This window comes from Acyrthosiphon pisum, chromosome A1, assembly GCF_005508785.2.
Source record: "Acyrthosiphon pisum isolate AL4f chromosome A1, pea_aphid_22Mar2018_4r6ur, whole genome shotgun sequence".
Classification (NCBI taxonomy): domain Eukaryota; kingdom Metazoa; phylum Arthropoda; class Insecta; order Hemiptera; family Aphididae; genus Acyrthosiphon; species Acyrthosiphon pisum.
This window is the reverse complement of record NC_042494.1, coordinates 113,571,692-113,587,452: the sequence shown is the minus strand read 5'-3', so window position 1 is coordinate 113,587,452 and position 15,761 is coordinate 113,571,692. Positions and strand designations below refer to the sequence as shown.

Here is a 15,761-nt window from a genome sequence, read left to right as displayed (position 1 = left end):
ATACTTATTTTTATTTATTAAATATTATACTTAACCTATTGTTTTCCATCATTTCCTACGCAACAATTAACGGATAATACCAATTACCTATATGTTTTTGTAAATAGTACAATAGTACCTATATCGAGTTATGACAAATATTCGACTTTACAATTTTTTGGGGTTTTGGTGTCTTGACCCCCCTCCCCCTTTCCCATCACAACTAGTTACTAAGTAGTTACGCCAACGGACGTCTTGTAGGTAGATGTGGACAACTTAAAATAATATTTATACATTGCTCGTGTATTATAATCAAAATATTAATTGAAAACGAGAACGCATTCCGAACCGTCCCGTACGAAATAAACAATGCGACGTGGACTTGATTTTCAAACGAAATAACATTTATACGTTTTAGTATGCAAGTCTTGCGCGTTGATCGTATACTAAAATCTAAACCGACGTGATTCGCGATACATACGTCGCCACGTGATTCGTCGAGACTTATGAGACATCGAAACTCGTAAAAAACGCCATGCTTGCCAGTATAATGACTATTACTGTGGCTAATATTTATATATTATAATACACGCAGCAATTATAAAAATATTTTGAGATGGGTAAAATGTATTTGTTATACGTATAGGACGATACATATGTTTTTTGTGTAGTTATGTGTTACTTTTACGACCTAAAGGCTATTATATAATGTACAAATTTTCAAACTTTATCGTTATTATATTATGTAACTTATATAATAATATAATATTATTAGCTCGTGTGAATGCGCTTTATTATGATATTTTTGTAAAAATACATACAAAATCGGGACATTTATTTAGTTTTAATAGCCTCTGAAAACAATATACGTTTTCCTGACACAATGCACGACGGTAAATGTCGATTAACAACATTCTCAACCGTATTTCTCAAAAAACTTGTTCGTTTTATTTGATTTTATTAATCATTATTAATATTATGGTAATTGTATATTATATATATACCTAGGCAGTAGGCGTGTAGTGTATACCAACACATATAGTTCATGTAAGTAAAAATAAATTCTGTTATATCTGTTATCATATTTTCTTTTTATGCATGTAGCCAAGGATATTGTATTAAATTTATATTAAATAAAAATAAAAAAATAAATATTATTAGGTACTCCCAGGTACTTAATATAGTTTATACTGAGATGGTCATATTATATTTTGGGCTTTGGTGTACTTTTAAAATGTTACTTTACTCCACTGACCCGTACACATACATTTATACCCATATAATATAACGGGCGCAAACGCGTCATTATAGTAAATCGGCGCATTGACATGCGTGTAGTTAAGTTTTAGAACAATATAATGATATTATACGCTCGTGCGCACTGCGCGATCGTATGTGGTATTATGGACCGACAACAAACTACCTTTGACGGCGGCGGTCATTGGGTCGTCGGGGGATCTTCCGCGACGGCGGTCATCACCACCGCATTAGGGCAGTCTGCACTTGATTCGAACACGCTCATGTAGGTATATGTAAGTGTACTTGTGTGTAAGTGAGTAATATTGTGTGCTTATACTGGTATAACTTCGTATATGTGTGTGTGCCCGGTTACGGGTCATTTGGTCGACGTATCATAGCAGAGGTCAACGAGCAAATACCGTCAGCGGCTGTGAGTTTTTAATTAATGACGGAAACGGTGACTTTATAAGACTACAGCTTACACTGCGCTGCTGCGACGACCGCGACTACTAGAAATATAGACGGAACATCATTATTACTATTATTGTTATTTCGTGCCCTTCTCCTGGGAGGGAAGTAGTGGCGGTGGTAGTATAGTGACTACTATATAGTATAATAGTAGCTAGGTACCTATATAGACATATAGTAGGTAGTTGTAGTAGTAGTAGTAGTAGTAGTAGTAGTAGTAGTAGTAGTAGTAGTAGTAGTAGTAGTAATAGTAATAGTAATAGTAATAGTAATAGTAATAGTAGTAATAGTTCAAGTATAGCGCTGTGTTTAGAAGAAGAAAAAGAAGAAGAAGAAGAAGAAGAAGGAAACGTGGTGAAAGATCTGTTGTGCCAGCGCGCGGTAGTGGATTGAGGTTAACCTCATTCGTTCGTTGGCACAGACCGCGGCACCATGTCCGAATCGCGTGAGTGAACCACAGTGGTTTTGCCGACAATTTTACGATTTAATACACATATAAACGCACGCGTATATTCTTTACGTGTATACACAAGTTTAAACATTTCCGGTTGTTCCCGACAGTGTTTGTTTAAGATTTTTATATTTTATATCGTTTCCGTCCGTTTTGTTTGTTCTATGTATTTTGTTTAATTTTCGTATTTTTTAAAACCCTTTAACTGTTTTTAAGTTTAATTAATTTTTTTATCGTGCGTAAGTTTAATATGTTGTGAACTTTTTACGAAATGTTCGGCGTGTCAAAGGATTACGAGCTCGCAGTTTACTCTATCGTCGTAGTGTCAGTTTAGAATTTGAAATTACCGCGGAATTGACGAACGCTATAATGGCTACGAAGCGCAAGAAGCTCTTGCCCGCCAGAACTTTGGCTCTGTTGCTGGCCAGCTTATTTGTTTTTGACTGTTTAGCTATAAGTGAAGGTGAGTGAACATTATTTTAATTTTGTAATTATTCAACTATACTCCTCCGGTTGCATATAACTCATCACAGTAGTGTTCGGTTTTTATTGTTATAACTAACTATATAGATATAAGTACATGTTATAATTAGTGATTACTATAATTTCTATAGCAATATATATAAAAATTAAAACATAATCGACATCTTTAATTACAAGATCTCATAGGATTTCATTATTTAGACCAAAAGTGTTTGCTCGTTTTGAATATTTAAAAGTTTTAATCTCACAAATTTACTGATGTAATGCATTATTTTATCAGCTTCGAGCTTTAAGACATTAACTGTATGTTTGATATACTTGTACTATAACTATTAATTTACTGATTATATGTACATATATCAGGAATGTATACGATAATATTCATCAATTTAGGTATTTAAATCTGAATTATTATTATTATTATTAATATTTATAATTTAATTGTTTTAAACGCTAAGAAATGTTTTTCAAAAAATAGTAATTTGCACATTTTTAGAGTATCTTCTAATCTATATGGTAGATTTATATACCTATATGGCACACTAATTTTGCTTCTAAAAAAATATTTATATTATAGTGAACTCATAATACTTGTTAATTTTTTTTTTTTTGATACGCAATGCCGCCGTGGTGTCATTCACGCTTGCGTTAAAGTCATCAAAAGTCACATGGTCTTTCGTTGTTTGTCCGTGAAGTGATATATTTTGTAATAATTATTGGTAGGTATACGTTTAGTATAATTCTGCTGTCATCACGATGATCTGATCAAATTCATATAAAAGTACAAATCCACATATATCTTTGACTCGCGATTTACTCGTTTTCCGTCTTCCCTTTCTTTCGAAATGGTATATTATTATTATTGTTCGGTGTATTCTATTGGAGCGCCGCCGGGGCGCTATGGTAAACGATACATATATATATACCCACACGCGGGACGAACAATAGCGAACAGTAGACGATGAAGGTCGGATACTATTTGAAACAAATTAAATACAATGGGAATATAAAAAAACACGTAAATTGAAAAACATACTTTCATTCGTGTACAAATAATAATATTAGATTTATCATTAGCATAATATTATACGATCATAATATATAATAGTGAACAACGGATGCTTTTTTTATATGCTGCTTACGAAACACCGGCCGTTTTCCGCTATTGTTTTTCCACTACATCGCTGACTATAGCTATTCTCTAACAGACCATATTATATCATATTATCATCGAGGAGATGACACTTGCTTTATCTTTGCACCATTATCATATCCATTATCACATAATTATTGCGGGTGTGTTGTATGTAAAAAAACTCATTTTCAGGAGCGCCATCGGTGTTTGTCATGTACTGAAAAGTAAAAGTCCATTGTATTATCAATATTATTATTATTGTAATCCAAATAATAGTGATTGAAATTAATGAATCAAAACGAGAGTGTGAACCGCGTATATACAAGCTAATCCAGGAAGAGTTATTTGCGACAGGGCGTTGAAGTCTCCGCGTATATATAACGTAATTGCAGCCTCCTCCACGCACGTTTTGTTTTGCATTTTTTTTTTCATCGCATAAATACTTTCTACGTATGTATATGGTTTTATTACGTTTATACACGAATCGAGGCATATGTGTATACTCTATATATATAATAGCATTCGTCTTTCAATGATAGGTTTTTCGTGCTTAAAAATCGTATCCCCCGTTGGCGGCGAAAGTGGTTGCGCATATTTTATTACCGGCGGCTATTTCAATGATTCTCATATTATTACTGATTCGCCGGCATATAGAAATAACTCGGAATCAACTCTAGAAGAACAAAATAATTTAATTTTTTTTATACGTCACCTAAGACGACGAAGGTATTATATGCAACACAACGTTCGAATTATTTATTTTATTTCTATGTAATAATATAACATATCATTTTATTAAGGTAGTGAAATTTAAGTTTGTATTTAGTAACATTGCATTACATTCATAATATATATTTATTACTATATACATTATACTTATATAATGTATAATATATTGTTTGTAATTGACATAGTGTTTTACTGTCAAATTTCACGTAATCACGTCCCAAAAATACTTATCAAACGAATAAGAACAGATCAATGTACCCAATTGGTTTTTTTTGTGATTGTATTCTTGATGTAAAAGATACTGAACCTGTTGGCGCGACCAGCCATAGCGGTTCCAGGTGAAATCCGCCGGAGACGTTAGACAGTTTTGTGAGAACTCATATACCTCGTTAGTATATAGTGTCTCTCCTTTCCCCTCCAAACACCCTGACCAAACACACGTGTCGTTCAAAATTTAAATGTACCTACACGTAACCACTCTCATAAAAGAAAAGAAAAGAAAAAAATCAACAAGTAACTTAAGAGGGAATAATATATATAATATTATACATCATGGTAAACCAAAATCTTGAAAGTCTTGCCAAAAAAATGTATAATAATAATGAATGCGCCGCATACTGTAAAAGGTCAAATAAGTTTAAAATGTTAAAAATATTTATAGGCATATTTACAATCACGCAAATAATATTATTATTATAATATATATGTGCATAATATATATATATATATACATATGCACGTTGTTTTTCACGATTCTATATTGAATGGCGCATTACGATGAGTTACGACGATGACGATTCTCGGTCAATGCGATTCGTGGCAAATAAAAATAAAAACGAGACGCAGTAAAATAATAATAATGATAACAATAATAATACGAAGGAGAAGAAAAAGGAACAGATTTGTCCGGGAAAGAAGATTTGGCGGTTTCGTCTTGAAGACAATGTGGCACAACGACGGGTGTGAGAAGGGGGAAAATAATCGCCGGATGACGGCGGTGTATGGTCGTGGGTTACCACGAGCGGCGGCGAGTCTGACACAATTCCTCGGGCCGGCCGGAGCCGGAAGCCTCCAAGCAATACTATACACGACTACCAGCCATTACTAGATATATTATTATTATTATTACTATTATACACACAGATACGAAAACCAGTCGGACCACACTCGATTTTCGCGCTATCGTTCTTACTGGCGGTTGCGACTTGAACATATATATATAGGTATATGTACTACGCGTATCAGCATATAGACTACACATATATATGTATAATCGAGCTGGTATATATATATGTGTATACCTATACCGACTATATACCTATATAGTTCTACATAAAATAAAGTTACACCTGTATATTATACATATTATGCGTTTGTGCGCCGAAGAAATTCCAAAGACACGTGTTAACCATATTTGTCAGCTGCCGGTATAGCAGCGAGTACCTATCTATATATTTTCCGATATACTGGTCCAAGAAGCAAATCGAATTTTAGAAGTCTTCGGTCGCCATGATATTCAGATAACATACCGTACACGAATACTAACATACAAAATTTGTATATTTAATATAATATTACGCACGTCATATTATTATTATACTTATCAATATTTATTAACACTTTTTAAATTCGGGGGCATCGTTTCATTTTTTTTCTGGAGTTGGAGATTATTGAAAATCCGCTATTAAATTTCATCTGCCTTGAAAAAACATTCTGCTGTTTTACATTTTTTTTTTTTAAATATTTACTAATAAATCCATCAACACCCGAAGATTTTACAAGGTAATTGAGCATAATATAAATGTATAAGGGGTTCAACCGCACACCCTGACCCCCTCCCCAAATGGTGTCCACTGTTATAACGTGAGTATAATATTATAAATTATACAGGTACCTATTCGAAACCGATCCAATAAAATATGTATAATATAATAATAGGTAGGTATTTAGGTACCGACCGCGGACAATGTGCATGCATCACAATATAATATATCTATATATAAAATATTATAGTTTGTATATACGCTTGACCATGATGATAATATTATTGCGGCGTATATACCCATATTATACCTGTGTTATATAGTAGCCCGCAGCGAGGACTGCCCACGAGAACTTCGATATGGCTTGTGTAAGTCGTATTATACATATATGCACGAGTATATATTATTATGTTGATGTCTCGTACATGATGTATATAAATAAATAATATATAGGGCGGTATATTATGATAATATTATGTTGATAATATATAAATTAAATGTTTTCGAAATATGTGCGGAATGGTGTCAGACCCATTTTCAAAAATGTTGTTGGCGCCGCCGCCACCAAGCAGGCAGTGCTCGGTGTTCGAATAATATTATTCTGGGGCGAATAACGTGTACGATAAAATGTATAAATATTGATAGGATTATGACAATAACTACGGATACTGAATAAATTACGAAAATTTTTTTATTTTTCAAATTTCCATATTATACTACTCCGATTACCGGCAGTGTTTGTGGGATTTCACACCATATTATGACAAGTGTAAATACTGCCAATGCCTATACACATGACGAAATTTTTCGCGAGGACAAGCCGACAATGCGGTTTCTTCAAAGTCTACGACCGGCGAACGTCGAACCGTAATTACCATTCCTGCGTGTATATTACGGTCGGTTCTTCGCATATTACGTGACGACAAAATTATTGGTTTGCGAATAGAAAACAAAAATTGCGTTACACAACGTCTTCGTCGTTGTCGTGTCTTTAATACAATTAAACAAAAAATATGAAACACGACAGCAGTGCACATAGTGCAGGATAATAACATTATATTATTATTATTCTGTGCTTTAGGTTTGGACGTTATAACATTTTTCTTTCTTATTGTCGATCGCCGAACGCCTGACAATTAACAATATGTCGTAACCTCCATAGTATACCTACCTCGTTATATTATATAGGTAAGCGACCGACCTACATTTTTGTGTACAATTTTTTTTTCTTTCTTTTAGAGTGTGCGTATCTTTGATTGAGATCGTTCCGGGATGAATAAAATTTTAATCGCAGTAAATCCGGAGTTAATCGTCGTCACAAACCACGTTAACAATAACAGTCATCATCGCCGTCGTTTGACAAATGGCGCGTATATACTTACCTACCACATACAATATTATTTTAACTCGGAACGTCCGCCGGATTTCGTGTGGTTTTCCGCCGAGTTTACCTCCCATCGAGACACATATTATGTTATTATCCCAACACGCTGCGGGTCGCAGACATGTGCGATTTTCGTCACCGACAGCTATAATCATAATCACAATATTCGTAACAAACGATATGATATCGTCACTGGAAAACTATAATATAATATTGTAGCCCGTAACGGCTCATATATGATACATAATATTATACATTTAATGTTAGTATTATTGCTACGGGTGCGAGAGTGAAAGGAAAACGACATTATACAGATATACCATTACATACCGGTTAGACGCGTCTTACAGCGTAATGTGTAGGTACTATATTATAATATTTTAATATTTATTGCTCGAAATTATATATTATGCACTTTTGAAAACCTCGTTTGTGCAGAAGTGAACGACTAAACGACGATACTCACGATCGATTTTCTGTATACAAATGTACAATGTGTAGATATAGGCACCAAACAACCTTGATGCGATGGCAATAATCAAATTCTCGTTTACGTACCGCTGTGGCGCATAATATAATAATATAATGTTTTAATAAACGCATTATAATCATTATTGTCGTCGATTAAAATATTATCGTCAAAAAGCGGGCGTTTCCGTCTCACAGTGACGTTTAACTGCGAATCGATTATTGAAAAATATTTTTACCGAAAACGACGTCTCCCAGCACACACAGACGATGACACGTGGGGGGTAACAGTAAACATAATGATATTTCCTTTCCATATCGATGGTTTTCTTATCGTGGTTAAACTAAATAGGCACGCATACAGTATTACAGTGTCATTCATGTATATTTTATATACATACATGTCATATTACCATAACTAATATTTGATAAAGAAAATAAAGAAAACGACGTTCAGTACCAATACGGCAATACCTGTCGGCTGTCCTACCTATTTAATATAATACATTATTATAATATACGGATGACAACATGAGTACCTATATAGTGTACCATATTATTATTATAATAGTTGTCCAGTCATAAGGGCGACAGTTATGGCTATAACCATCGATTTTCTAAAAAATGAAACGATTTTCAAACCAAAACTCGAAAAATTGTCACACACTGCAATCTACTACTACTATATCGTGAACGACCAATTGAATTCTTATAACCCGAGATTTCAGAGCAAAATAAGTCGGAAAATCGTATACTGTACGTACAGCGTACACGCTGCAACTATAGCACATAGTGTTGGGTTTACTCGGTTTTTCTAGAACGATCTGTTATTATTATACCTACGTAAGTAGATAGGATATATAGTCTTATAATAGGTACCTACCATACATCACAGTCGTCTGCATGTAGGTACTGGAGGTAACAATCGCGTTGAAATAATATTTACATGGAGTTGAAAAAATGATCGATTTTCGCGCGTACATAATTTTTTATAATAGGTATATGTAATAGAATATAGGTAACTGATTTCAGTAATTGGGCGACATGAAAATAATATGTACTGTACACAATATATAATAATGACGTATACGCGATATTGCATATTTTTCGGCGTGGTTAATCGATGCGCGGTAAGAAGAGACTATATTATAGCGGAAACAATTTACACACTACGTTTAAACGACATGTCTTATATATTATATTATGCGTGTCAATTATGCGGTTCGTGTCAGCCGCGGGAGACATAATATTATTGTCCGGACCGAGACGAAAGTGTATACCTACCTACACGGCGGCGTCGTTGAACGATAGGTATATTATTATTATTATCATTACAACAGTATAATAATAATAATAATATATTTTAACATAAAAGTCTACGAAATTTCAATAGTTTTCCGGAAAAACGGTGGCGCTGCAGCAGAATCGTGTGAACAAATTCGGTTTTCACATGTCCATAACACGATGATGCGCGTGTTTATTACCGATCACTTTTCATTTCACTTTTCAGACGGCGCGAAAAAGAATAGAAAAAAAAAAGAAATTATTTACTTATACTACAGTAACTATAGGTACACCTACCTACAATAATAAAATGACGCTCAAAATATTACAATTTTACCCGCTACAAACCTAAAATATATCGTGGACGTTGGACAGGTCCTCATCAGTGCACAATTGTAAAGAATAACATCTATATGTAGGACCTGCGTATATAAATATACTACACCGGATTAAATTATACTGTCGGGAAACCTGCGAAACTCCCGCGTGATCGATAAAAAATCTGCAGAGACAGCGTGGGAGGTGGCACACGAATCAAAAAGCGCATAGAGACCGCGGAAGACCGATTTGCATAAATGTATACGAAATATTATAAACGCGCGTGTGGCCCTCGTCCGAACTGGTTCACACGCTCCGAGCGATGTATAGCCTGCTCGCGACTGCCTCTATATTTTCGTCGCAAAACTTACGCGAGATACCTCTATATACAGCCTCAGATGTTGTGGGCGAAAAACATGTGGTCGTGACATTCGCGGATTGTGCAGTCACACAATGTATTATATACCTTTATACGCACGTTTTGACGGTTTTTCGAATCGCGCCCGTTGAAGATATCCATCAGCCGGGCACCGCGGCGTCTTGTCATAATATAATAGCTACATAATACAATAATATTATGCATACCATAAAATAATACGCTTATATAGAAGGTACCTGCCATTTGTGCTGTTATAGCTGTTTCTTTTCTGCGTCTCTGCAGTAATATAATACGATTATATTTTACAAGACAGTTACGACATTAAAATATGTTGTTGGGAAATATGCAGCTTTGGAAAACTCCGCCGACGCATACCTACCGGGCGTATCGCAGACGGAAATTTCAATACTCGCGCATATGTGTTAAATATTTATATTATATTATGTATCAACGCCTACGATAGACAACTCAAATGTCATAGTCGTCGTCGTCGTCGTTTGCAAGCAAACATAATATAAAGCATATAGGTATAATAGCAACAGTGTTATTATACTATTATTACATAATAATCGGTCCTCGAGTGTTATTATTTTAATATGAATACAATATTTGTGTGGTTGATTTTGAAGACAAATTCGAACGTCGCTTCAATATTTTTAACATAATACCTACTATTAAAATTTACATAGCGAAGAACTCGGGCGACCTCATCGGTAATGGTTAAGTGCGTTCGGAGCTGCACCATGGATACACTTGCGCATGGCTGAGCCGATAAGCCATTGCACAACAAGCTTCGTATCTTAATAAATATTATATTATTATTATACCTACATCATATACCGGAGTCCGGGTGTTTCAAGGTTTGTCGAGTGTGTTAACAACAAACTGGATTGTCCTATTTTAATGACTATTATGTATATACCTACAAGACTGCAGTAGGTATTATACGTTTGGCGGCTGGCGCGCATATACGACAAAGTTTGAAAGTGATTACATAAAATTATTAAACGCAAGTTAATATCTATCCGACACTCGAGCAGAGTATATATAGTATATTATACATAATATTATATTATAATATGTTATGTTCGTATAATATTATTATGACGTTATGTATATGATAATAATATATTATATATAGTAGCCGGTAGGTAGGTATACCGCATTTGCGATACGGCTTGATAATCGTTCGACAGTGTATTTATTCATTTAATCGTTTTGTATAAATGCATCCTGAAATTGACAGCCAGTTAATAGTGATTTCACATAACGCGCGTTAATTATTCGGGCGTCGGCGACCCGACCACGACATCGAATGCAACCAGTTTTCAAGACCTGTCGATAGTTTCGCGCTGCGAAGAAAGTGTGGGCTGCAGCCTGTATCCATCTAACTTCTCGCGTACACTGCAGGACTGTAGATATCACTCGTAAGCGCGAACGAGAGACATGCGATTTCATCACTGAAGTGTCGATGATTCGCGTTGACTTGCCGGCTCGCTGGCCATACCATATACAATAATATAATGTTCCGGACACATAGTCAAATATACACCTATATATACTACCTGTACCTATTACCTACGTCAAATACGAATACGGTTATAGTGTTTGGATGTACTTGAATATACCTGTATGGCGTGCGAGGTTCTATATTATTATTATCCTCTATGCGCGGTTCCTTCAATATATAGATGGTCAGCTGCAGGTTCGATTGACAGTGGAAAGTTTCACTCGGTCGCAAACCCGTGAAACGACAGCGTACCTGCTTATATATGGGCAGCCGCCTTTTTGTTTTCGCACAAACCTCTAAAATACAATCACACAGTAGTACAGTTGTACACATAACACATAAATATATCGCCGTATTAAGAACCGGCAAATTTGTTCGTAAGAAGTTTATAACAAGTACGACCGGCCCCGCCCTTTTATATAACGACACAACCCCGGCCAGACCGCACCTGTAAATGGGTTTTTGTACATAACATATTATTATAAATATATAACGCACACTAATAGCTATACCTACCTCCTAATAATAGTAATAATTATTGCAACTTGTGCAAATAATATTGTCGAGTGGACAAGACGTGCCCGATTGCTGTTTACACTGCACCTGTTGTCGGATAGACTTGTATACTATATTATACAGATAATAATATTATGTTAGAATTTTTGCAAAAAAAAAATTGACGTAGGTAACTGCACGTTAACGAGGTGTTATTTTAAAGAAAAAGCTGCACACAACAGAATATGTTTAGTCACAGACAAAACAAAAAATATCTGTTCACGACTTTTATATTATTTCATAACAATGCCATAACGGCTATTTAAATTTTACCGACATAACCATATTATAATATTATATAAATATATTATTATGCTTTCAAACAATTCTAGTTTTAATTACTCGTATGTGGCTGTTTAATAACATTTTTTTTAAGCAAAATTATATAATGTGCCTTTCTACAAGTATTTTGTTTACTATAGTATATATTTTTTATTTTTTTATAAGTTATTATTCATTAGTCAATTCCATTTCGAAAATAACTATTAACTACTTTGTAATATTTTTAAAGTAATATTAATTTTTTCCAACTATTACCATAAGTTAACTTTCTATAAGGTAATTTAAATGTGACATGACTACATGAGTATTATCAATACGGTTTATAAGAATGTCTAATTTCTATATATAGATAAGTATATAGATACAGGCAGAAATATAAGCATGTCATCAATAAACATAAACATGTCTTCAAAACTTTTCAAGAAAAAAATATTATTACTTTATTTACTACATAATATTACACTATAACTTAATGACGCTATATTATACTGATTGTGGTATTTTCGAAATGATTAACTACATTATTTCTCGTCTACTGCAGATATCACATTTTATTCCCTATATTGTGATAACGTGATGAATTAACTTTAAAATAATTTCTGATAAATATTTAAATTTTTTTTTAAAAACTAAATTTTACATTAACTATAGATAACTAGATAAGTGTTTAAAAATGTGTGCAAAATATACACATTAACAATAATTAATAGGTTATAAAATATTGGTATCACAACTTTTCTACGTAGAAACCTATAGTATTATCAACCGTTTATTATTATTGGATAAAGTATTAAAATATCGTGATTATTTTTACCTTGAACACAATATTATAAATAAAAATTTACTTATAACAAAAAAAAAATAATTGGTCATTGATTTCAAACCAAGAGAATCGTTAAAGAAGGTCAAAGCATAATATGTTGTCTAGCTTTCGTCGAATTCCATGTGTGGTTAGTTATACGTGGGTGTGTGTAGTAAAATATAATGAATATCGGTCTCCTCTTGATCGTTCCGAGTGACCATTAACATTTTTTTTTCTTAACATACCTATTATGGTTATAGGTACATCACCCAAACAAGCGTTGATCGGAGAAATCTCCACGTTTGTCCGTATGCTTATACGCCGTGAAACACAATCCTACTAATAATAATAACAACAAGAAAACGAAATCAACATAATATATAATGACGATCAAATTCCATTTGTTACTTTCATCGTATTTTTGACCGTCATCATTGTCAGCGTCCTTTCCCTCGAACACATATTGTAATTACATCATCCATCATCATAATTTACTAATACCCAGTTACCTATAAACATATACCTGTATTGTATCGTATATAATATATATTATGAGCATCTACTACGCTCGTGTATATATTATACGTATCGGGTTTTTGTTTTTTTCTCATCCCGGATAACCGTTTAGAGCGTTGGATGGATTTACATCTTGATTATCGCCAGCTTGCCTGTACAGTGTACACACCATAAGAAATACATATATAATATCATATACCTAATACTTTGAGAAAAAATAAAACATTCATGAATATATTATACAACAGTAATAATGATACAAACCACATGAAACATAATATCATATTATGATATTATCAAATAAACTATAGGTAATATGTTTAACACTCACACAATTGCCTATAGCTGCAGGTTGTAATATGAATTGATCAAAACATCAAACGTTCGATGATTTGAAAACGACACCGCGTGACAAAATATCGATAATTATTATTTATTTTATACCTACATGGCTACATAAACCACATATTTTGTAAATTATTATATTATACACTCACTGCGGCGCGTTTTTCACGCAAACTCGATCGGACTACGGTTCGTTGACGCTGCGGAATATTTTTTTTATTTGCTTTTGGAACTATTCTAGAATCTTATCCTATACTGCACCACCGCATACGCGTATTGTAAAACAAACCGCAGCGGAAACAATAGCGTCGCAACACAACAATACACACACACTTATTATATTACGTGCATTTTCCGACGTCGATTTATTGGCTATCGTGCGAACAATACAACATGCCGGGTTATGTTATATATAATAATAATATACATTATTACGAGCCAAGCGCCTCTGCGGTCGTAAGGTCAAGTTCGAAACGTGTGATGATGGCTGTATCTATATATCTATATCTATATATGCATAATAGTATAATATATATATTATATACAATCTAAGCGCGTGCGTGTGTGTGTGTCGGGACTCGGGGGTCGGGTCGGGTCGGTAGCGCATTTAGAACTTTCTACCGTGATCGCGACGAAAGCAAGAGTGACTGCAGAGAAAGTCCCACCCGTGATAATGTTTCATGTTAATGCTGCGCTTATATTATAATGTTTATAATACATAAGACGCGAGCAATGCGTATAATATTATAAGGGCTGCCGGCCACAACTGGTTATTATTTTCATTTCGGACGAAATGATTTCTAATCTAGTCCCGAACACGTTTGCTTACAAATTAAGGGATGTAGCCTGCGCATAGGTACCTACAATGTGAGACACGACCATTATAAAATTATTATTACCTACATGTACGCAATTTGTTGCGGTTGGATAATGTTGCTATAAACCTACTAAACACAGTGATTTGCACCGTGTCTAAAATTGTTATTAACAAAAAAAATAATAATCTATTATAGGAAGTATAATAATTATATTGTATTCTGTAAAAATATCAGAGGAATAAACGTTTTGAATAAATTCTTGATGAAATATAATAATATACTAATATTTTAATAACTATTCTTGGGTGTCGTTGCAGCCAAAATATTTATTAATCGCTCATCAATAATAAGATCACATACATATATTACGCGAACGTTATGTTGTGTCATATTTTTCGTCTTTTCTCTGATATTGTTTACTAACGTATTTAATCAAAGATTATACTGAGGCATTTGCCATTTTGCATCACATATTATGCTACCACTGGCAATATTATAGTTATTATATATTTTTTTTAATAGAGAATAGTTTATGAGGATCAAATAATTACATATAATTTCTTGACTCTTAGAAGCATAATTTTAAATACATATACACGTTATACGAATATTGTTATCGTCATATTATTATTATTATTATTATATAAGTAATATAATATGTATGTTATTTATACTGACATCCCACGAATATGGACAAATAATTAATAAGTATGTTTAAAAAAGGACAACTCGCAAGGAAAATAAGTTTACTTTGTTTAATGTTTACATCGGAATACAAAATATATATTATAATATTATATTCCTATTTTAATTGCAAATTTAAATTACTCATTGGTTATTATGTTTATTTGAA

General features: G+C 33.6%; 1 protein-coding gene across 2 annotated transcripts in view; it reads left to right on the top strand.

The window, feature by feature from the left end:
* The first annotated feature begins 2,074 nt into the window (after window positions 1–2,074).
* LOC100164906 (mucin-3A) overlaps window positions 2,075–15,761 on the top strand; it is an 82,585-nt gene continuing 68,898 nt past the window's right edge. For both annotated transcript variants that reach the window (XM_008186022.3, XM_008186021.3), the window contains exon 1: window positions 2,075–2,600. In XM_008186022.3, the coding sequence (XP_008184244.1) occupies window positions 2,507–2,600 (94 nt within the window). In that variant the 5' untranslated portion in view covers window positions 2,075–2,506. The remainder of the gene's footprint in view (window positions 2,601–15,761) is intronic.